Genomic DNA, 23,822 nt, shown 5'->3' with positions numbered 1-23,822 from the left:
AGATTTAAGTTTAGACAGGAGGTCCTATGGTCTAACTAACTAGTATGAAGTTTCTCCTAAGCCAGAATACAACTAGGAAGCTGAGTGTAGATGCTGTCCTCCTCAGTTAGGCATCAGGCCTCAGGCCTGGGGAAGGTGTGGTCTGGCTTCTCCAGAGCCAAGCTCCACCCACAGAGGCTGTGTCTGAGACTAATTGGCTTGCCCTCCTTCTTCGAAGCTGGAGAAAGTCTTGGCTAATTTGCCGGAACGCTCTAGTTAAATGCCAATTAGGGTGTTCTGTCCACTGCTCTCTTCCAATATATTAATAATGTAATTAAGCATTTATTGCTCCCACAAATTAAAAATTAACTTAAACAGACAGCCTGAAAAACTGAGGAAATAAACGCTCAGACAACCAATTTGCATCCCATTCGAATATCAACACCCTAAACACAGCTCAGCCCTGGTGAGGGACTCAGCCAGCTGCCAACAGCTGTGGGCTCCGCCTCTTCTATGCTGGATTCTGCCTTTCTGTACTGCTCAAGTCTTAGGTGTGGAGGAGGTGGCCTTGTTCCCACGTGGACCTGAGATCTTTCTGCTAAGCAATCCACTTGGCTTCTGTGGTCCTTGTCCCTAACCCCATCCCCTCCCCCAGGAGCCCGAGGATCTACGGTGTGGATCATGGTGGGTAGGAAGGAGCAGTCCCTGAAGCCCCTGCCCTCCCACCCTCTGGGTCGATTTGTCCTGCATTCCAGTCCAGGAGATGGGAAGCAGATGGTGCTGGCATGGGGAGGAGGAGGAGGAGGAGGAGGAGGAGGAGGAGGAAGAAGAGGAAGAGGAGGAGAAGGAGAAGGAGGAGGAAGAGGAGGAGGAGGAGGAGGAGGAGGAGGAGGAGGAGGAGGAGGAAGAGGAGGAGGAGGAGGGGGGACTGGAGAATCCAGAGAGTTGAGCTACCCCCAACCAGCCCCCTGGGAGAGAAGGGCGAGGACCAGGGAGAGCTGCTGGGATGATGGGGCTGTGTCCTCAGAATAGAAGAGGCAAGGCTGGAACCCCCCTCTTCCAGGGTCCGTCTCCAGGGATCTAACACAGCAGGCACTCCACTGTGGAGCTCCTCAGAGCCACAGGGGACCTGGCGGAGGGGTGGTGACTCTTAGGAAATGGGCAATAGGAGAGGGACCTGGGGAGGGGTGGTGATTGACACAAGAGCTCTGGAGCAGGGGCTGCCTGTGACACTAGCCAGATCAGGCTTTCCTCAGCTGTGTACTTCTGTCATCTATATCTTACCCTGCACCCCCATGCCTTGGCTCTAGCCAGCAGATGCCAGCCATCCCTTCCCTGTGCCCCACACAGCTCATCCTTCTCATAGAAGGATGCCTCCATTGCAGCCTGCAAGGACTCAACAATGCCTGCAAGGCGGCCACTGTGGCCCCTCAATGAGTCCCTATTACAGAATCGGGTACTCTGCTGTGGTGCCTCCTTTGTCTTCCCCGCTGTCTGGCTATGTCCTTCTCTTGCTCCCCCCCCCCCCCCTGCAGTGACAAGAGGCAATTGGGCTTGTTTTAAACACTTTATTTATAAAAAAGTACATTTTTTCTCAGTACATTTTCAACCCATCTTTTTTTTTTTTTAATACAAGTAAAAGGGGGCAGGGCAACTCCTTCCCCCTCCAGGTCAGGACCAGGAGAATCTGCTGGGCTGTCCCCGGGACCAAAGAGGAAAAGAGTGACATAGAAACTGAAGCAAAGGAAGCTTAGTCACACTCAGGTGAGGGTGACAGCTCCTCCTGGATTTTGTTTCCATTTATTAAAAAAAAAAAGAAAAGAAAGAAAGAAAAAGCCACCCCCTCACTCCCAGCCCATTCCTCACAGCCAGGGTCAGAAAGCAGCATCAGTGAGGCGGGTTCCTCACCTCTGGTTATCTCTGGCCCAGGTCAGCTTGAGCCACCTGCCCTCACCAGGAGAGGGTTTCAGTTGGCAGTTAGGCTTGGGGAAGTCTCTACCTGGACCCCCCAGAGGCCTGGGAGCACCCCCCTCCTCCCAGGAAAGGGAATGCAGTGTCTACTGGGCTCAGAGGGGTGGCCTCACCCACCTGACATGAGTCCTGATTCTCCCATCTCGAGGACGGCAGGAAGTTTATTGCACCAGTGACTGGGGCACACTGGGGTGGCCGGCAGAGGGTGTGCCTTCCCAGGGCTTGGGGCCCGAGCATTAGTATGGGTTTCCCGTTCGTTCCTCGTGTGTATTTGTGCACACACACACCTGTGCTTGGCCTGTGGAAGGCGTGTGTCGGCGTGCTGGGCATGTGTTCACTAATCGTGTGTTGCTGTTTTTCAGGTCCGTCTGGTAAAAGAGACTCTGAGGGTTGTTGCACACCAGAACAATACCAAAATCTGTCGGGAAGCAGGGTCCAGGGGCAGTGGAGAGACAGGAGGGGGAGGGCAGCTAGGGATGACAACTGGAGGGGTCTGGGCAGGTAACACACCAGGTTCACTCTCTGCAGTCTGGCAGAAGCTCAGCTGTGTTGGAGGCAGGAAGGTGAAGCAGAATGCCCTCCTCTCTGCTACACTGTCAGCCAGCTGTGTCCACTGTCCCACAAACACAGGGCAAAGAAAGGCCCCCTCTTTGGGCCCAGCTACTGACCCCTGCTTTATGCCCTCTCTTAGCCCAGGTGGCAGCTGCCTGGAAGCGCTTGGTGCCACAGCTGGGGACCCTAGATCCTGCTGCATGGATCCTATAAATTGTGCTTTGCTTGGGGGAAAGGCGTGCAGGTCTGTAAAGGGAGCTCAGGTGCTTTGTCCGGGCCCAGGGCCTCCTCAGTTCATCACAAGACAAGGGATAGGGGATGACCGTGAAAGGTGAGAGACGCGGAGGGTGAGTCTTTTAGTCTTATGGCCCCAGAGGGACAGAAATGCCCCTGTGGGGGTAGTCAAGGTTCTGCCACCTGCCTTGGGAAGAAGGGGACCAAGGAGAGGGATGGAGTAGCATGAGGATCAGGACGAGCTGTGACATGGGAAGGACATTAATACTTCTGGGAGAAGCAGCCCAGCTCCTCCATCTTCCTCCGCCCTGTGGCTAGAAAGGCCCCAGAATCGTCTCCAAACTTCGCCCCATCCAGTGTCCCCAATACCAAGAGGGGAGAGCCGCCCCAGGGCTGGCATGGCTTCAGACTTCTGCTACGTGGCTACTGGGCGGCCTGGGCTGGGACTAGGGCAGTGAGGGCCTGGCAGAAGGGCCCCAACTGGTGGGCTGTGGGACGTCAGAGATGGCGCTTGGACTGGGAATTTAATAGCAGCACCAGGGAAGAGTGGGGTGAGGGGCTGGGGCTCCCTCAGGAAGCCTATGGCAGGGTGGGTCAGTGCCCGTGGGGCACAGAATGGCCTACCTCCCTCTCCCCAACATTTGCTATCCCTCAGTGAGTGTCACCTTGGGCTGAGTTAGCTGAGATTCTGACAGGCAGGCCCTAGGCATGCCCATTTAGAATGAGGGTAATCTGGGGGGGGGGCACAGATGGAGAAACTGAGGCACTTTGAGCTTGGGGACAGAGGGCTAGGAGGGACCTTTCTCCATGCACTCAAGAGAAGGCCCCAGCCCCAAACGGCTGATGAAGCCAGAATCCCATTCAGAGAGGGAGTCTGCATGCAAAGGAAGGCCCTTCCACACTCCCCTCTGGTCAGCATGGCACCAGGAGAGACCGAGCAGGAATCAGACTATGGATAAGCAGCAAGTTCTTGGGGGCCCCTGCACTTTCTTTGAGGGCTGTGGCATCTAGGCCAGCCTTCCCCTATGAGATACCAGCAGTCCCTTCGGACTGTTTGCAGAGCTCCCGCAAAGCAGCCTTCTCCATATCAATACTTCTGTGCCTCAAGTTCCTTCCCGGGACCCCAGCCCTGACTTTCCAGAAGAGTCAAGTGTTGCTAGCACTTGACAGATAAGGAGACATCTGAGAAACCTGTATACTGTAAGGAAAGGTTGGAGCGACACTGAACTCTTAGAGTGGCAGAAGTGTGTGTGTGTGTGTGTGTGTGTGGGGGGGTGTTCACCCTAGCTGTCTCTGGATGCTTCTGTGAGCTGATCCCTTCCTGAGCTGGGAACGAGTAAGAGCTGGGGCAGAGGGGTGAGCCTCGGGCAGTGTTCAGCCTGGGCAGGGCATGAGAGATTGGCATAGGCCCAGGGATGTGTGCATGGATATGTGTGCACGTGTTGGCAGAGGCATGTAGGAACTGTGGGTAGAGTCCACCTGGGGTCACCCACTGTGTAGAGAACAGACTGGGGTTAACGGAGAGGGGTATATGAGACCTAGGCCAACTCCATTTTGGGGGCCAGAAGGGAAAAAAAAAAGAAAACATAAAACCACCCTCACCAGGAAAACACACTGCCCAGGACCCTCCCTTGGCTCCATTATTTCACATACAAGACTCCCCTGGGTACCACCGAGAACTCCTCTAAAACCTCTTAGGTGCACTGGCTGCATCAGCTTAGTGGGGGACATTGGGTTACTTCTCTCTGGGAAGAGGAGCAGCATATGGGATGGGGGTGAGGGTGCGCTTCATCTTGAAGCTCCCTTTGCCCTCCATTCCCAACGAAGAGAACACAAACAAATTCCAGTGTTGGGGGGTGGGAGAGGACTGGCTCCCCAAACCCTGGAGGGATGCCCAAGCACACAAGACAAGAACAGGGCTCCCTACACATAGGGCAGTGGAAGGGGTCCTTAAAGGAAAGATACAGCAACACCAAAGCCACGGTCGAACACAACACCATGGGGAAAGGGTGGGTGAGGGAGGAAATAAAAAAAAAAAGGAAGCCAAGTGGGGTCTGCCCTGAGCTCCCCTGGCTCCCCAGGAGTTTGGGGCTGGTTTAGGGCAGCTGGTCAAGTCTCTGTGGAGCTCCTGGGGCAGTGGGCTGTGGGGGTGGTCAGGGGGCGTGCGGGTAGGGGCCAGGAAGAAGTGGGCACAGACAGAGGCTCCAGAAGGCGGGGCTACACATACCACTCTTTCTTGGAAATGAAAGACCCGTCGTTCTGAGAAACCATGTTCTCAGCCAAGTCCAGCTGTTCAGGGTCGTATTGGTAGCCCAGAGTCCGGTCCCCATAGCCGTCCTGACGGGCCTCAGCCTCATCCACAGTGAAGTAGGGCCGTTTGGCGTCCTCGTCATATTTGGGGTGGGGGCCGCCCACTTTGCGTTCGCCTCCTCCACCGCCCTCCTCCTCTTCTTCCTCCTCATAGCTGCTCCCGCCCAATGGGCCGGCCTTCTTTTCATCATCCGAGTCATCCGGGTACTGCAGGTTCTGTGCCATGGGCGGGTGATGCTGGGGGATTCCTGCCTTGCTGTAGCCGTTGCCGTATACGTGTTTCTTGGTGCTGTAGTCACCCTTGAAGGTGTGCCGGCGCCGGCGCAGGGCCACTATGATCCCTCCAACCACAATCAGCACCAGCAGGACACTCCCTGCCACGCCCCCAATGATGGCTGTGGGCATCTGCCCCGCGCGCCGCCCATGTTCAGGAGTCGGGGTGTAGGGGAATTCTGGGTGAGGAAAAGAGATGGAGGGGATAGTGTCAGTGTCTGTTCTTCAGAAGTCAGCAGGAATGTAGGGAGGCAGGGGAGGGAAAAGCCCAGGACAGGATTCCACACCCCAAGTTTGAGCAGTTCTGATTCCAAAGACCCCTTAGCACCCCATCTTCCTGAGGTCAGCTGCAGCATTGGAAGCAAGGCAGGCAAGAGGATGAGAGGCAGCTAATGTACCCAGAGTACCCAGCTTCCATCCTGACCTCCCTGGAGGTGGCATCAGTCCTGTTCTATCCCATCATGGCACAGAGGCACATCTGCATGTACCCAACTGTGAGTCCCTCACTGTCACCATCCTCCAAGGTTGTTTTGCTGTTCATTTCTATTCAGTGCAGGGGAAGACTAGACTAGGGAGGTTAACTTACCCAAGGCCACTCAACCAATTAGAAATCATGTTTTTTTTTTTTTTTCATATAAACACATGTAGAAGTAACTGACTGTCCCAACACCAGGAGCCTAGTAGGTATTCCAGACTAATTTATTTTGCCTTCAAGACAAATGGAAAACGGGTTCCCAAGTTTTGGCTCAGTTGAGGCCCTGTGAGTGCCAATGTGCTGCAAATGAATGCTGTGACTTTTTGGCTGTGATCTGGCTCTGCAGGACAAGGTGGAGACACGTTTGGATTGCCAGCTTGGGCTACAGGGTTGAAACACCCAAAGTGACAGGTTGTAGGCACGGAGCAGGGACGGGCAGAAAGGGGATAACAGGGGACTACATGTGTATCACAGATCAGGAGCATACGTATGCGAGAGCACACCTGATGGCCCGCAGGCTTTACCGGGCACAACAAATGTGTGAGGAAGGACATGCCCAGAACAGGGACAGTCTGAGCCAGGCCTAATGGCTCCTACTTGTAACTTCAGGATTTGAGAGACTAAGGCAGGGGGTGGGGGTGTTGCTATAAATTCAAGAGTGGTTTGGGCTATAGATCAAGACTGTCTCAAAAGAAAAAAAAAAGACGAAAAGAAAAAAAGGGGAAAAAAAAGTCAGAAATGGAAAAGGCAGAGTGGAAATTAAAAGGCAATAAAAGCAGAAAAAGACAAAAAGACCAGAAGATGGAAGGAAGGAGTGGGTGACCTTTTTTTAACCCTGTTGTCTCTTTCTTTCCTTCCCCTTCTAGGCCTGGAAGGTGGATGAGTGAATGTGAGGCCAGACCAGGCCAGAGAGAGGCCAAGAGGTCCCAGGGCAGGACACAGGGAGACGGTTTCCAGCACCACCACAGGGTGGCACCGCAGACCATGACTGGATTCGGTAAAGAGCTGGGGTGTAGACATAGGGGCAAGTCAGGAAGGCTGCTGTCCAGTCCTCTTCCCAGTCTGGCCCAGGACGGCCAAGACCAAGGTACCGGGTCTGTCTGGGTCCATGTGTCTGCTCCTGGGAGCCTGCTGCAGCCAGCTCATTCCCTGATTCATTATCACTCCATCGGAATCACATGCCTCCCATGGGCCCCATGTGAGTGTGTGGGGTGCTATTGGCAAGCAGGCAGGAGCAGGGCGGAGGTTCTGGATGGGGGAAGAGGCTTTCTCGTTGCTGGAAGGGCCTACTGAAAACACAGGGGCCCCAAAAGGGGATGGGGTGGGGGACACTTGCCTGAGGTCACATGGTTGAGCTGTGGCTGCCCAGAAGTTCTTAAAAGCCTGGAGCTGGCAGAAAGAAGCACAAGCCCGAAGGAGGATTTGGGTCCCTCCTTGCCACCACTGTGTCCTCTGTGCAGGTCACAGAGTGCAGGTCCATAAGTGTTTACTGATAACTGTTTTGAATGCCTATTTTGCAACCCTCTCTGAGAGCTCAGCATGGTTTACTGGGTCCCATCTGTTCATTGTCCTTAGAAAGGAAGTACCTTGCTTATCTGTATTCTCAGCCTGCCTCTCCAACTCCAGTATCAGATACAGTCCTCTACATCTGCCTCTGTGTCTTTCTTTGCTTGGTTGGTTTCAAACAAGGTCTCATTAGCCCAGCTTAGCTTCAAACTTGAGATCTTCCTATCTTAGCCTCCCGACCGCTGAGGTTCCGAGCCACCACTCCTGGCCCATCTTCACCTGTCTACTTCCTTATTCAGTTAGCATGTATACCCCAACTATTTTTCTCTCTAGTCATAGCATTGCTACGGAGCCAGATGACATACCTGGGGTCACTGCAGCAAGCAGACGTGGAGAGAGAGGACAGTGAAGTGCTCAGGGGTATAGGAGAATGAGAACACTGAGGCATGAACTTCACAAAGGTTTCTTGGAGGCTAGACTTTGCCCAGCCTTGAAGGATGATGGTGTGGGCTCAGAGAGGCCAAGGTAGTAATGGAGGCGTCTCGTTGGGAGGACTAGCCTGCCTTTCTGAACTGCTCCCCTCGCCTTCTGGGATGAGGAGCCCCGGGTCCTTGGCTTTTCCTTTCAATGCTCTGTAACCACCTGCGCTGTTGCACCAGTTGTCCCTGTGGAGGCTTTATCTTTGGACCTACGGGCCTCCCTGTCTCTGCTAAGGACAAAGCTCATCTCCATTCCGTGACTTCACTGTGACCCTCTAGCTTCTCAAGTCACTTCAAGTACAAAGCTCCCACTCAGCTGCAGAACTGTATCTCTGAAGGTCTCTGGGAAAGTGTTCCAAACTGCACCTCCTGGAACCTTGGGGCATTACTCAGAGCTCAGCGAAAACAGCTGGACACTTTGGGAAACATTGGCTTAGATGACAGACTAGAGCCCTTCACCTTCCCCCATACCCTAGAATATGACAGACATACACAGGATGGAAACTTTCCCAGTTTCCAGAAGACTGACCCCATCTTCCTACCCACAGGGCCATCCCGAGGAACTAACAGTTGGGTTATAGAGTCAAGAAACCTCTGGGATCACCAACTCAAATTCCCACCTGTTCCAACATGGCTGTCTGTCCCTTCTCATTCTCTTCATTCACCAGGCTTCTCCTGGCCTTCCACTGCCACCACCATTTGTCCATTCTGACTCTTCTAATATCTCATCGTTCCTCTCTTGGTTTTGCTGTGGTACAACATTCTTGGGCCTCTCACCTTTACTGTGTCTCTACCCTCTTGGATGCCCTACTCAGTCGGCAGATTAATCCTCACATGACCACTCTATCTCAAAGACCAGCAGTAAGTCCCCATTGCCTGCTGGGACTTAGAACCTGGCCTGCCACACTCTACCATGCACCTTCGTCGCTGACTGCTGTGATGTGGATAGCTGTCCCCACCAAAGGCCCCAGTGCTGAAGGGTTGGTTGCTAGCCTATGGCCCTACTGGGAGGTGTGGAACCTTTAGAGCTGGAGTCTAGCGGGAGGAAGTTCAGTCACTGGGGGTGTATCCATGAAAGGGCTATGGTGACCCTGTCTCTTGTCTGCTTGCTGGCTTCCACAGGGTGAATGACTCATTCTACAGTCACATTCTTTCTGTGATATACTGTCTCATCCTAGGCCCTAAAGCAACAGGCCAATCAGTCATGGACTGCAACTTTTGGAACTGTGAGCTAGAATGAACTCCCCTCCCCCACCTGCCTCTCCGCACCCCCTGACAAGTATTTCACTATGTATCCCTAGCTGTCCTGGAACTCACTGGCCTTGAACCCATAGAGATCTGCCTACCTGCCTCTGGCTCCCGAGTGCCGGGATTAAAGGCATGCAAACCTTTCCTCTTTTTAAATTGATTATCTCAGGTATTTTATGACAGGTACCAGAAAGTTGATTAATACATTATGCTTGCTATCTAGTGGGCTCTGGTTTGCGGGTGTGTATGTGGAACTAAGGTTTTAACAAAGAGCCTGGGACACGCTAGTACTCTTCCACCAGGCTGTACTCTTAACCATTTTTTACTTCATATTTTGAGATATGGTCTTGGTAAGTTTCTCAGGTTGTCCTTGAACCTGCGAACCAGCTTCCCAAGTAGCTGGGAATAGAGAACCAGCCTCAAGTGAGTCCCTAACTACAAACAAGCCTTTGCTTACACCCCATGCCCTGCTGCAATGCCTCCCTCGTGCTTCGTTTCTGTAGCTCACGTTTAACTTTTCCCTGTAGACTTCACATGGACCGATGGCTTGCATCCTAGGCTGTATTTTAAACAAGGTCAGACCCAAGTCTATTAATTACAAGTTCTTTGCTAATAAGCGCCTGTTAAGATTAACCACACAGTTGGTTCTCCTTTCAGTCAGAATAAGGAAAGAGCTGGGCGAAGCGGCCGCTCGTCCTCTGGCGCTGACTCACTGCAGCATGGTGGCTGTGCAGAACATAAGTTCCACCGTCGTCACCTTCCTGCTTTCCGAGCAAAGAGCCCATGAAAAATACCGTGGTCTTACATTTAAACTCAGCTAGATTGGATTTTCTGACCCCACTAATCAGAGGATGACAGGGTTTGCTGTATCATCTGTCTGATGAGAATGGTCGGTGTCCCAAACTACTCTGTAAATTATATTTCGAAATAAATCTGGAATCTAGGCGCTTCTCACTAGACCCTCACCCAAGACACCGCCATCTCTCACCTGGATTATTTATGGTTATCGACACCTAACCGCATTCTCCAGTTTGCTTTGATAGGCTACATTTGATAAAGCAGCCAGCAAAAATCCAATTCAAGTATAAGTCACATCCCATCGCTACCCTGCCCAGAGCCCCTAATTGACTCTGTTTTACTCTGTCTGGAAAGCCAAAGCCACAGAGCCTAGAATGGTCTCCACGACCTGACCTCTGCCCCAAACTCTGACGCCATCTTGTCCTGCTTTTCTGAAGGCTGAGGGCTCGTTGTCATGACTGGAGCCTCACGTCATCATGCACCTCAGGACTTGGGTTGAAAAGCACTTCCTCATGGACGCTTTCCTCATCTACCATATTTAAAATTGCAATGTACAAGTCCCTCATCGGCAGCACAGTGGCCTCCATCCCACTGTTCCCTTTCCTGTGTCCCTTTCAGGACCCCATAAGCTTCCTAAGGATGGAGTTCGGTCTGCTTTGCTCACTGATTTATCCCAAATGCCTAGATTACATGGCGAGGATTTCTTAATCCTTGATGAATAAAAGGACACATTCTCTCATACCATGGCTCTGCCTTAGCAGAGCCAGCATTCGGGCCACAAATGAAGTGAACCCGGGACACACTGGGGACCTCATTTATAGGAATTGTGGTAGTAGGGGCAGCGGCTTAGGGGCAGATTATGCTTGGTTCTCTACCTCTGACCTTCCCTGCCCATGTCCTCTACTTAACGTTTTTCCTAAGCTCTAATGAGGTTTACTGCTCCTGGGGCGATCTTTTGGGACCAAGGGGGAGCCCAGGATATTTCAACTACTTTAAAGTCGGGTCTGTGTGGAGCAGAGGGAGGGCTAAGATGTCAAAATAAAAATGCCAGATGAGGGAGACAGAGGAAGGGATAGTTGTGGGAACTTAATTCATGCTCATGCCCCTCCCCTGCTCTCCTCCAATTGTCATGGTCAGCCAGCAGCTTCTTTTTTTTTTTTTTTTTTTTTTTTTTTTTTTTTACCAGAAGCAGAGTCACAAGTGCCACAGTTGGGTGGAGAAGGAAAAGCCACACTGGGGTCATTTGCTCTTGCTGTTGGGGACCCAGCTGGTTCCTCTCACGTCCTTTTACAAAGTGGCTCACTTGGCCCTGCTTCTGAAGGGTTGCAGACTTCTCTATGGGGGGCTGGAATGGACAGGACCACAGGGCAATGGAACATCTCAGTCTGGGCCCCCAGTTCTGAGACAAAGATGGGTGGCCCAGTGTGAGGGGCTTTGGATGGACCTGAGGTGAACTAGAGTTAGGGTTTATAGTCTGGAACTAGGATCTAGGGTCAAAGGGAATGTCCGGGCTTGCTTCCACAACCAATGCCGGATGTTTTCACAGGCAGGAAGTGACCTACATCAGATCAAGCCAGGAGGTTGTGAGAACTACATTTCCCAGCATGCAGTGAGGCCAGCCACTGAGAGTGGGAAGGCTTAGGGTCATACCCTGAGAAGCGCCTGCTGTCCTCTTCTAATAGCTGAAGCAGCAGTGTGGTTCCTACATTGTCTGACAGGGCTCCTGCAAGCTGGAGGAGGAACTCCCAGAGGTACTGATGTAGCTGCATCCTCAGACTCCCAAACATACCGCCATTTGCAGGCTCGGAGACAGCACATTTGCCCTCAGCATAGCCCCAGGCTTCCATTTGCACACTCAGCAGGCAGACAGTGGCTTGCCTGCTCACACTGGCTCACACATGCTTACAGAAGAACACACCCACAGTCATGTCTGGGCACGCACACGCGAAGAGACACTCCCTGTGAAGGCCTACCAACCTCGGTCCAAAGAACTGGCCTGACTGGCATGCCCAAGGGATGAGCCCAGACATCACCAGAAGTAAGAGTTGAGACAGACACAGTGAACTTGAGTGGCTTCCCTCCTGGCTCTTGGGAGTGGCAAGAGGCCAATCTGCTACTTTCCTCCTAACACCCTTAAGGGCAGAAGCTACTCCTATTTGGTCAAGGCTGTATCCTGGAACCCTCCCCACCCTGACTGTTAGCCCTTGTGGAAGAAGGGCTCTCTGACTACTATGTTGTGGTACCACTGACCCAGGACTCTGAAACTGCTTCTCAGCACAAGGGTCTTGCAAATGGGCTTCTCTGAGTGGCCAGATGCTGTTAACTGCACCCACAAGTCCCCCTGGGTTGTCCACTCAGCTTTCTCCTCCCTATGGCCACAGTATGGGCCTATTTCACACTAGGGGTCATTCACTGTGACAGCCCTTACTTAACTGGTGTCCTGGTGCCACCATGCAGCCATCTGACAGTCAACCCCCCCCCCCCGCCCCCTGGGATTGCTATGCTGTTTCACTAAGAGTCTTCCAGAGTCTCTCAAGGCCCTTCTTCCATACCCACCATCGCTGTTCCAGCTCCTTACCTTACATGTTCTCCCTCCCTACCCCATCATAGCCGCTCACTGTGCCTCTCTCCAGATGTGCCCAGGGCAAAGCTATTACCCGAAAGGATGGTCAGGATGAAATATTAAATTTCCACTTACCCTTCTCACTCATGCATTGCCCTTAGACCAGTGGGGCTGGCAGCGCAGGGTCCAGCTGTGCCCCTTGGGGTGGTCCCCAGAGATTTCAGAGGGCACTTGCTGGTGTGGGGAGAAGGGCGATGTGGTTGTCTGCCACTTAGAGAACGAACAGCACTGGAGAAGCTTAGGGCATGGGGGCTGAATCCCTCAGAGAGGCTGGAAGCTGCTCCCTGCAGGGCTGACGCTCAGCTCCTGAGCCTAGCAGCTCAAGGACTGCCTTGCTTTTTTGGCTCTTGGCTCCTGGCATTAGATTCGCCAACAACAGAGCCCTGGGACGACCCTTTTCCAACTGGAGCTCTGGGCGGTTTTAGATCAGTTGGTCTTGATCACACTTCAGGAATTGTATGCAGAAGACCACACACTACCACTTATGCCCCCGACTACGGGTCCCACGACCGGTACTGGGTACCCATGGCAACTTCTTCCTCATGGCTAGTTTCCTCTTCCTCCTTTCTGCTCCTGGACCTGAGCCCTGGGAGCAGCCCTTCCTTGTGTCCACTGCCTTTGTTCCTGGGCGTTCAGAAAGGGAGGATGCCCCTTTCCTGCCATCTGTGGCTCTGAGGCTGGGCACACTTGCCCTGGCAGGGTTTCTGGTCAGTCTACTCATGCTGATAAGTAGCATTGATTTGAAGATGCTTTGGGACTCCTTACTTCCTCCAAATTTCCAGTCAACCGTTTTCCCAGAGTGCCTGGGTGGCAGAGTGGGATGCTGTGGTGATGTTGGTGATCCTGTTGGAGGGACCACTCCAGCACTCCCTTATAGCCATACGGGGATATGAATGGCGGAGAACGGAATATAAGTTTGACTATCTTCCCAGATTGGGAAGCTCAGGCTCGGAGAGGCAAAGAACTTATTTAAGGCCACACAGCCAAGAAGAGTCCTTATAGGAACACATTTCTGGCCTTCAAATGACATACTGGTCACACACATATAGGTCATGTCCCAGGTGACCCCTCATAGGAGGTGGCTGTATTTTTCTTCATCCAACCCTATAGTCTAGGGGGGTCAGAGCTCAGGCCCCCGAGGCTCCAAACTGTTCCAGAAGGGAGAAGTGTGTGGCAGTCCTCTTCTGCATGTCTGCCACTCTATAGGAATTCCCAAACCCTATCCTGGCCTGTCACCTCGGCTGACACCGGTCTCCAGCCCTGGCACCTCTGCTCCTATAAACAGTCTCAGAGTCAGGGGTGGGGAGTTAAGAAAATAGTGAGTGACCACACCTTCTTGTTCCTAGGTAACAAGACGGCCCCAAGGACAGGTCAGTGCAGTCCTAGGAGAGCTCCAGCTGCTCTCTGTGCAGATGTGTTTGGAGCCTACCCACAGCTGAGATCTCACTTTTAAGATAGAGACCCAGAGCCAGCAAAGTCTTCAGGCTCCCCCAGACCTGTGTCTAGCTACAACTCTGACCATCACCTAGCTTCCTGAAGCCCAAGGTCACTCTGCACATGTTACATCCTGTCTCCTTTGGTGGCAGCGGGATGTCCCTTCCTATTTTCAGAGGTTCTTTGTGACACTTTCTCAGCCTACAAAGGATCTTAGGTTCGATATTACAGACACTCTCTGTTGTGAAGTTTGGGGCAATTTACTCCTTGGTGCATTTCTTTTGATGCTCCCTCCCACTAATGACAAGGATAATTCTGGAGGTCAGGACAATAATCACAGAGCCCTGGCCACTTACTGAGTCCTGCTAGGTTATGTGACCTACATTCTGTGTCACTGGACAGCAACCCTTCCTTCAAGGCAGGTCACCCTGCCCCCATTATACAGATGAGGCCTGCTCAGGTCATGTCCCAGGTGAGGTCTCCCTGCAGAACATCAAAGCGCTCATTTCCCTGGACAGACTGACACACGCATCCCTCATATAGTGACAGAAAGATCTGGGAAAAGAGCAATTCAGTCTGGAGATATATGTATCCAATGCCTTCAGGGAGCGGGCATGCCCCAGCCTCCACACATGACGCTGTCTTGTGTTCTGCTTGAGGCTAGCTTCATCCTGCAGCCCTACAGGTTTTCTCACCTCCAGCCTGTAGAACTTGGAGGTCATGGGCTCTGTCAGCAGACCTGCCCCACCAAGCCAGCCTGATTCCCTGGTGCAAGTGTTCAGCTGTAGCCCCTAAACTCCACAGCTGAAAACAGCATTTCCTGTCCTCTCTGGCTGAGGGTCATTCTGACTGCACTCTTTAGCCCCATGTAAAGCAAAGAGAAAACTGCAAAGAAAGAATCGTGGCCTGAACCCCAGAGAAGCAAGAGAGGAAAAGACACACACTTCCCATCCCGATGCAATGAGCGGAGCGGGTGCAGCCATGGAGGAACCTGAGGATGGGAGCGGCAGGGAGGCTGAAGATTCCTACCTGTGATATTGACCTCCACCTGGCCAGAGCGGGTGCCAATAGGGTTGGTGGCCTCACAGATGTAGGTTCCTGCTAGGCTGTAGTTGATAGGTCCCCGGAAGAAGAGGGTTCTGTTCTGGGCCTCTACACCCTTGGGGAGAGAGCCATTCAACCTATAGATATTGGGAGACACAGTGAAGGATTATGACTCTTCAGACCCAAGAAGTTCCTAGGGCATCCACTTGGCTCAAGTGCTATCTGCCAGCTCTTTTAGCTGTGTGTATGTATTAGGGTCTGTTTGGGATAGAGGAAGAGAGTGACAACAGTCCCCCCTCACACCTCACAGTCTTGTAGTATTCAGTAATTTATGTCTTTTTTTGTTTTGTTTTTGTTTCTTTTTGTTTTGAGACAGGGCTTTGTTATGTAGCCCAGGGTGGTTCTGAACTTGCAGTAACCCTGACTGGGTTCCTGTGGTGCTGTGATTACAGGACTTGGGCTACCATGCCTGGCGGTTCACGGTTGATCATCAAACGGCTGAAATGTATTCAAGGCAGGTGGGTCCCACTCCCACATCACAGACGAAACCGGAGATCCAAGGCCAAGGACACACAGCTAGGAAGCAGCAGAGCGAGAGCCAGCTGGGCCTACAGGCTACAGGAGAGTTCTACTGCTCCTGCCTGGGTCCTCTTGCTGGCCCTTTGCCTCCTGGGTAGTGGGCTGACAACAGAGATACTGGGGTCCTGACCCTAGATAGCCCTCCTCTAGTGGGGCCATTGGGGCCAAGTGCCTTTGAAGAAGCTAGTCAGATGGACAAACAGGCCTGGTTGAGCTCCTTCTCAACCTAGCCATTGCTGGGTATGTCTTAAGACGTTTCCATGTGGGCACCACTCTGGGGTTTGCCGAGTACAGAAGACCTTCATTCTTGTTCGCTGTTCTCCAGGTAAGCCAGCAGCCACCCTGCTACAGGGCTGACTGGCCAGCAGGTCCCACCCACCTCATCTTCAGAAGCAGTTTTGTGCCAAGAAATGGAAGCTAACAGGGAGGGCCTGTCAGGGCTCTCTCTCCTGCCTAGAAAAAAAAAAAACCTCTAGACTCACTCTAAGCTGCTGCCCTCTGGTCACACATGTCAACTTTCTTAGCTTCCACCACACCCTGTCTGCGTCCCTAGCTCTCTGCGGAAGGAACGCTCGCTTGAGATGTTCAAGTCGGCCAGAGCGGCTGGGTTTGTTTCTCTCTGAGGGTCAAGAACCAGACTGTAAAAGCCAGGCACGGGACAGTGGGACATGGGGGTCCGCTGCCACCTCCACCCAGAGAACCTGGGTTTGCTGAAGGACTAGGGACAAAGAGAGACTGGGGTGTTCCAGAACACCCGCTTCCCAGGGGACACCTTGATAAAAATAAATAGTGGGAACCGGGGTGGGATGACTCAGGCTGAATCACCAAACGAAAATGACAAAACTCTTTATTAGGGAGAGAAGGGAAGTCGGTTATGAGAGAAGCCCCTGCTGGCAGGATTATTAGTTCCAAACCCAAGCACTCCAGTGCTGAGGTGTGAGTACAAAGTATGTGTGTGCATGTTGTGGGGAGGGGTCTCTTAAACCAACCCCTGTGGAAAAATCTGAGCTTAGATTCTAATCCTCCTTACTCCCCAGAGGTGGGTGGTTGGGCCTCTGTGGGATGTTTTCAGGGGACAAGCCAGCCTGCAGCACTCACGTGGTCCAGTGGTACTCAGTGGCCGGCGGATTAGCGTCTGCTTTGCACGTAAGCTTTACATCTGTCCGCTGTAGGTACCAGTTGCCATCGAAGCCTTCAATGGTCACCTCAGGTTCATCTGTGAGGCAAGGTGGGGGGTGGATGTTGGAAGAGGGCGAGGTCAGTGGGACAGACAGGGAAGGGATAGAATGACAGATAAGGAAGGAGGATGGTGAGAATATGGGAGTAGCTTGGAGAACTAGTGGGTATCACAGGACCTCAGCGGAAGTTGCAAGGGGAAAGGTTAGGACGGGGAGAAGTGACAAAGGGGACAGGGAGACTGCAGCATCTTGGAAGAGAAGGTAGTGGGAAGAGATTAGGGGACAGAAGAGGAAGGGCCCCTGGCCGTGGCTCACACTGCACGTTGAGTGTCAGGCTCTCCCTGAAGCGGTCCAGGTGATAGTTGACGATGCAGGCCAGGGACTGCCGGTGGGCTTCCCTGCTGGGCACCAAGCGGTAACGGCTGATGACTGTCACTGTGCCGTTGGGGTTCCGAATTTCCTGGTACTCTGCCTCGCCCTTCAGCCTCGTTTCCCAGGACACCACGCTGGGAGGCTTCCCGTTGGCTGAGGTGCAGGTGGCCACCAGGACCTTGTCATCCTGTCCCTTCCTGGCTCGAAGCACAGCCTGAGTGCCCTCGATCCAGTTGGTGGGTTTGGCTGTGGGGGCAACACCATGGCATTAGTTGAAATTGCCTGGGTATCTGCTAGGGACCCACCCCGGTTATCTCTTGACTCTCAGATGTGCTTTGCAAAAAACCCTTCCCAGAATTTCTCCTGGGAAGTCCCTCATGCCAGCAAGCCCTCCTTGCTGCACAAACAGCCCTGGTTTTAGGCTTCTAAGAGCCTTGGCATGTTCAGCTAGGAAGGAATGTTCACCTTACCATGGTGTCTAAAGCGCCTGGCTGCTTCCTAGGCTCCAACACAAGTAATTCTCTTGGTGGGAGTCCCAACCTAAACACAGTGTCTGTCCCTGTCCAAAGCCCTCACCCCAATCCTTGAGGAATTGTGGATAGTCTGGCTAGTCAAGTGGGAGGCACTATGCCTGGACTTATATGTGTGTGCCAAGCCAACAGGGGTGTCTGTGGCCACGGAAGCACGTGTTAAAGATGGCCAAGCCATCGAGAAAAAGAAAAAAGAGGCCCAGGGCAGCTTACCCATCACAGTGAGATTGAGCTGGCTTTCCCGGTTGCCCGTGGGGAAGGTGGCAAATTCACAGATGTACATGCCCTCGTCCTCCAGCTCCAGGTGGGAGAGGCGGATGGTGCCGTCAATGAAGGAGGGCCGCAGGAACTCCACTCGTTTCTCGTAGGGAGGCAGCACGGAAACACCCATCGTTGGGTTGTAGATGGCCATGTTCTGCTTGGAGCCATTGGAGGCCTTCTGCCATGTGACCTGGGTGATCTTCACAGTGGGCAGTGGGTTGGCAAAGCTGCAGTGCAGAATCACATCTGTGCCGATGAAGCCATACATGGAGTCGTTCACCTGCACCACCTGCGTGTGAGTGCCTGGAAGACGGGATGATGGGAAAGTGGTCAGCACCGGGCACGACTCCCCCACTCCTCGCTCTCTGCCCCCTGCTTTTTGGCGTTTACAGCAGTCATTACATGTATAATTCTTCTTATGGAAATAATCACTGGGTCTGGTGGCTTGTGGCTCAAACCCCCGCACGCACTTGGGAGGCCAAACAGGAAGTTTGCTATGGGGCTTTAGGGCGAGCCTGGGTTACACGGGAAGTTCTAGAACAACGGCCTGCGACACAAGTGAAACTCATTTCATCCACTCCACTCCCCCTTCCCAAATAGATAAATTACTTGATATAAAGACCACTTATAGACTGTTAAGATGGCTCAGTGGGTAAAGCATTGGCTCCCAAGCATGGTGACCTAAATTTGATACTCAAAACCCTGTAATTGTTCTCTGTCCTCCGCACACCCACAATGGCTTGTGCACGCGCGCGCGCGCTCGCACACACACATACACACACACACACACACACACACACACACTAAATAAATAAATGAATTTAATAATAAAAATCCCACTCCGGATAATTCTGAAAAAGTACTGAGAAGACAATGACATCATTCACTTGTAGCTCAGAATGGCCTTGAGCTCATTTTCCTCATCCTTCTCAGCTTCCTGAGTGCTGGCCTCCTTCATGCATACCACAACCATGCCTGGTTACGATCTCTCCCTATACATTTGCATGAGAATGTGCTACGCATCCACATGGGGCTCTGAGGTTGTTGTTAAAGCTCTTCCTCAATTGGGTTCCAACATATTTTCTTTCTTTTTCTTATTCGTTTATTTACCTATGTATTTATCACGGGGTCTTCCTATGTAGTCCTGGATGGCTTAGAATTTGCTGTATGAAGCAGACTGTCTTCACATCTGCAGACGTCTGCTTAGCTCTGCCTCCTCAGTGCTGGTGGTAAAGGCATGAGTTTCTCAGTCTTCTATTTTTAGGCAAGGTCTCTCTGTTGGACCTAGATAGGCTTAGTCTGTCTAGCCAGCCCGCTCCAGGGATCCCAGCTTTGTCTTCTGGGCAGGCCACTATGAACATCTGGCATTTGTGTGGGTGCTGGGGACCCTAAATGTGATTCTCATGCTTTTGTGGCAAGCACTTTGCCCAATGAGCCATCTCCCTACCTCTCTACATTAATTAAAAAACAAACAAAACAAAAAAACAAAACCCAGAATCCCCAAAGAAACAAAAACCAAACCAAACCAACAAAAAACAAAGAAAGAAAGAGAGACAGAAAGAGAGAAAGAAAGAAAAGAGAACCCTCCAAACTAATCAGAACCATAGTGTAGAGACTGTTCCAAATGCTGCTTTTCAGTGAGTGGTACAGGTCAGTGTCCCTGTTAGGGAACATACACACACACCCCACTTTCTCCCTTTTGTCTGGTTCTGTGGACGGAGTCCAGGACCTTGCTCACGCCTGTCAAGTTTTCTACCACTGAGCTACCCTCCAGCTCTACCTCCTCATGCCCTCCCACGATGCCTTGTAATCTACACAGTCAAGTCTGATCTTGAACTAAGCCTCTTCCTGCCTCAGCCTCCAGAATGCTGGGATTGCGGGTGGCGCAGTCATCCTACCTAGCATGCCGCCATTTTTGTATGAGGGTCGAAAGCTCTACTTTCCAAGAAAAGCCCTAACTAGTTTTCCTGGGTCTTAGAGTCCTCATCTGAGCCAGATAATCCAGTGTCCTTTTCCTTACCCATTGCTGGGGAACCAGATGGCATATAGTAAGGGAGGACATGGGGGAAGGGGGCAGGAATCTGGAGAAGGGACTGGTGATGCCCAGCAAGGAGGGCCCTTCCCCTTCAGCTCCCGTAAGGCTTACTTAAGCCCTTCCGTTAGGAAGCTGCCCAGTCTGGTCCTCCAGGTTCCTCCCAGAGCAGCCCTCTGTTTCAGACTATGGCTGTTTATACCCAAGACTTCTACCCTGGACTATGAACTCCTACAGGGAACTCTTTTCCTTCCTGAATTCCCAAAGCCCAGCCCAGCTCAGCATCTGGCTTACATAGCAGGCTTCCGTGTTTCCTTTTCTCTAGTGGAGCAAATATTTATCGCTGGGCAAACTGCAGTGGCAGCCAAGAGAATGGAGATTCCTTGGAAGAAGCGGGCAGGTGGGTGACAAAAGTTTACCCAGCTTCCTCATCTAAGAGTCTTTTCCATAGCCTGAGCTTGGCGCTAGTCTGGGGCAACCACCCCAGACCAGGGTCTGCCCATCTATCACTTCCTTCCATCTGTGACAAGTCCCTAAGGCAGCATCTTTGTCATGTGACTGTATTGTTCCTGTTATTGATAAGTGACCACATTTGTGAACTTCTTATCCTGCATCTCCAGTTTACTGATCATCATTAATAGCAGGCCCTCCACCGACCCAGAGGCAGGAGGATAGCTCCAAGAGGCCTGGGATCCTTGCCTCCTCTGTGTGGTGGAGAGGTGGGGACTCCTGGGAAGATCACTTTAGCACACTGCTCCCCATTCCACTCCTCTAGAGACCACAGTGACCTCAGCTTAGTACACAGTAGGCTCTCAAGAGACACACGCTAAGCCAGGCATGGTGGAGCATGCTTGTAATATTAGCATTCAAGAGTCAGAGTCAGATGGATAGTAAGTTCAAGGCCAGCCTGGACTACACAGTAAGACTTGAGATGTAGGGGATATAAGGAAGAATAGAGAAAAGGAGAAGAGGTGTGGGGAGAGAGGGGGATAAGGGAGGGAGAAGAGAAGGAGAAAGAGAGGGGCGGCAGCAGGGGCGGTGGCGCTGGATTACTGAATTCCTTCTAATGTCTCGATTTGGCTCTCCCAAACCATACCCTCAACACTGAGAATTTCATACACATCCCCATCCTTTTCACCATTGGCACAGCCTTACCAAGCACATCAAGCTGTGTTCCCATCCCTCCAGCTGGCCCTTGGAAGCATCAGGCACCCCAAGCAGAGGGGTAAGGAGCTGGAGGAGGTGGGAGGAGGAAAGTATCACAAGTTGGGGTTTGAATTTCCGCCTACCCGTGGGACCCAGGCAGCCATTCCCTTGCCTCTTCAAAGGAGCAGGCTCGGTGCCCTGGGTCTCCTGTTTCCTTCTGGCTCTGTCTGTCAGCAGCCCAGCCCTTGTCCCACCCAGAAGCAGTCCTGAGAGGAGGCCAGTGGGTCAGATGGTCTAGCACTCTTGCTGACTGGTCAGCTGGCAAGCGACTAATTCTTCCATCTTCCCTGGCAGGATAAATGGGTGCTCCCTAAATGCTCCTCCAGCCTCCGATCCCCAGGCCTGCCAGAGGCTGCCCAGCAGCCGTGATAATGTGAGCATAATTGGGGAACTTACGCCACATAAAGCTGAGAACTGGAAAAGCCAGTTGGGAGGGCTTGGGACACAGGTGAGAGTTGGGGGAAGGTGCATGGGCATTAGGAACTATCTTGGTGCTAGGTGTGGTTGGCCTGGAAGGGGCACATGGCCCACTGACCCCAGTATCCCTTCTCCTTGCATCCCTCTGCAGGTGTGTGGCTGGCGGGGGTGGGGTGGGGGGGTGGGTGCTTGTTACACAGGCTGACATTCCTATGCTACTTCCCAAGCAGTGACTTCACCCTTCAAGGATAAGGCAGTGCCAAGAGGGGAGGTTGCTGATGATGCCCGTGGAGGTTGAGGAGGTTCCTGTTCCAAAGCAGGTGTGTGTGTGTGTGTGTGTGTGTGTGTGTGTGTGTGTGTGCTCATGTGTGGTTACACATTCATGTCTATGTCCTCTCTAAGTATATACTGGGTAGAGGCTGTTTGTCTCTCCACTGGCTTCTCCAGAAGCAGCTTCATGATGATGCAGAGAGGAACATTCTTGGCATCCCCTCATTGTATACAAAAGCATTCCTGGCACTTTCTGTCCCTGTGATGGGCTGGGTCAGGACACAGAGGACTTCTCAGTAGCGGGTGTGTTCACTTTTACTCTTGGCCTCTGTTAACCGGGCTGGGAGGTAGCCCATGGGTGGCATGTGGGGCTCCTGGAGCATTGACGGTGCCAGAAAGAGGGGACAAAAGACTAGTAAAAGTAGGTCCCTCTTCAATATGCCACCCTGAGGGGCCTGGTTCCCAAACTTCTTGGACCAAGAGTGTCAAGTCAAGTCTAAGTACCCAGCTCTTAGCCTGGATGGCTTAAAAAAATTTTTTTTTAAGGAAGTGGGAATCAGTCTTGAACAGGTAGAAGAGGAGCAGGCCTGGGAAAAGGAACAGGATGAATGGGTGCCTGCTGGGGCAGACGGCAGGAGTCGGGACCTCAGTATACGCTCATCTCTCTTTATTTCTGCCCTGGCTTCCTAATGTGGGACACGGCCAGGGTGGCCCCTGAGCTCGGTGGGACCTTTCTGGCATCCACTGAAGTGCACACAACGAGGCTGGGAAGAGTCTGCACTCTGCCTTGGTCGGTGCCATCCAGTGGCCGATGACTCAAGCCTTTCTGTGACTCAGTTTACACCGAGGGTGCACATGTGCAAAGCGGAGATTCCAACAGTTAATGCTCGCCCCGTGAGACTTGTGAGGGTGAAATGAAGGAGTACATGGTGAACCCAGAAGGCAGCATTAGCACAAAGTAAATGCCCAGTCGGTGTTGGCTGCTGCTGTCACCATTGGCATTGTCACCATCGCCACCAGCATCAGCATCATCTTCCTCACTATCCCCATCATCTGTGAAATAGTAGGTCTCCCTCTCTGGGACTTCATTCAACTAATGCTTACTGATCATCTACCCGGCAGTAGGCACTGTACAGACCCCCCTCTTCTGGGACACCATGAGGTTCTTGTTCCTGACTCTCTGTGGGCACTTCTACTAGGACCCCAATTGGCACACAACAGGCAACTGTACCCATTACTATTTCCCACCCTTGTGTGGAGTCTGTATCCTGTCACTCAACAGCTGTCTAGCTACCGTGGGAAAAGCAGGGACACGCTTGTCCTTGAGCTGTGTCAACCACATTTTGCCTGACATTGTAGGCCCAAGTGTGGGAATCTGCCGACTCTCTGGTTACCTAAGCAATAGCAAAGTCCTCTTCCTCTGCAGATCATGGCCTGGAGTTTTGTGACATGGTGACACATGAGCGTTCAATGGTCCAGGCAACCTCCCACTAGACAGGTCAAGAAGGATTGAGTCATCTGCCCAGGGACACGGAAGAGTAGCCCCCTGGTCTATTGCAGTTCCCACCCTAAACCTGTGTCTTGCTCAATCTCTCTCTCTCTCTAGGGCTTTTTTCTGGGTGGTGTCCTTCAGAAACCCCAAAGTACTTTGAAAATGATACAAATGTCAATCATAATACTCAGTCATAGTACTCATGGGTACCTTATGCTGGAGTCCAGTTACTGAGGGTCAGACATGTTTTCTGGGGAATTCAGGCTTGGGCACCTACTGTGTGCTATGTGCAGAACTGGATGGATCAGGATAGGGGGCAGGGTGCAGAGATCATGAGACCTGTGTCTGCAGGAGGGGGTCCAAGCAATGAGTCTTTCCCTGCCCGCCCTGTATAGTCAAGGTCGAAGACACTGGTCCCTGGGACTTGTGCTCTGGTGCCTCGGTCTCCTTAACAGAGCACAGGCTAGGCAGTTGGGGCGACCTGGCTTCTCAGAAGTGCTGACCCAGCAAGGCAAGCATCAGACCAGCCCCCTCCCCCCAACGTCACAGGCCCGCAAAA

General features: G+C 52.4%; 1 protein-coding gene and 1 long non-coding RNA gene across 3 annotated transcripts in view; one reads left to right on the top strand and one right to left on the bottom strand.

Annotated features, from left to right (window-relative positions):
* Nucleotides 1-1,533: 1,533 nt before the first annotated feature.
* The window catches only part of Nectin1 (nectin cell adhesion molecule 1), a 63,084-nt gene continuing 40,795 nt past the window's right edge, over nt 1,534-23,822 (bottom strand). Inside the window, exons 2-6 of the mRNA NM_001100476.1 lie at nt 17,799-18,149; nt 16,999-17,301; nt 16,604-16,721; nt 14,912-15,063; nt 1,534-5,498 (exon numbers count right to left, since the gene is read on the bottom strand). Of these exons, the coding sequence (NP_001093946.1) occupies nt 4,954-5,498; nt 14,912-15,063; nt 16,604-16,721; nt 16,999-17,301; nt 17,799-18,149 (1,469 nt within the window). The 3' untranslated portion in view covers nt 1,534-4,953. The remainder of the gene's footprint in view (nt 5,499-14,911; nt 15,064-16,603; nt 16,722-16,998; nt 17,302-17,798; nt 18,150-23,822) is intronic.
* LOC134480041 (uncharacterized) lies at nt 5,387-9,959 on the top strand. 2 transcript variants are annotated; one of them, XR_010054149.1, is made up of 2 exons: nt 5,387-5,813; nt 6,661-9,959. It is a non-coding gene; the product is annotated as an uncharacterized LOC134480041 (long non-coding RNA). The 2 variants fall into 2 exon arrangements; XR_010054148.1 differs by having other exon boundaries at nt 5,494-6,146.

This window comes from Rattus norvegicus, chromosome 8 (assembly GCF_036323735.1).
Source record: "Rattus norvegicus strain BN/NHsdMcwi chromosome 8, GRCr8, whole genome shotgun sequence".
In the NCBI taxonomy this organism is placed as follows: Eukaryota; Metazoa; Chordata; class Mammalia; order Rodentia; family Muridae; genus Rattus; species Rattus norvegicus.
This window is presented reverse-complemented; position numbering and strand designations above follow the sequence as displayed.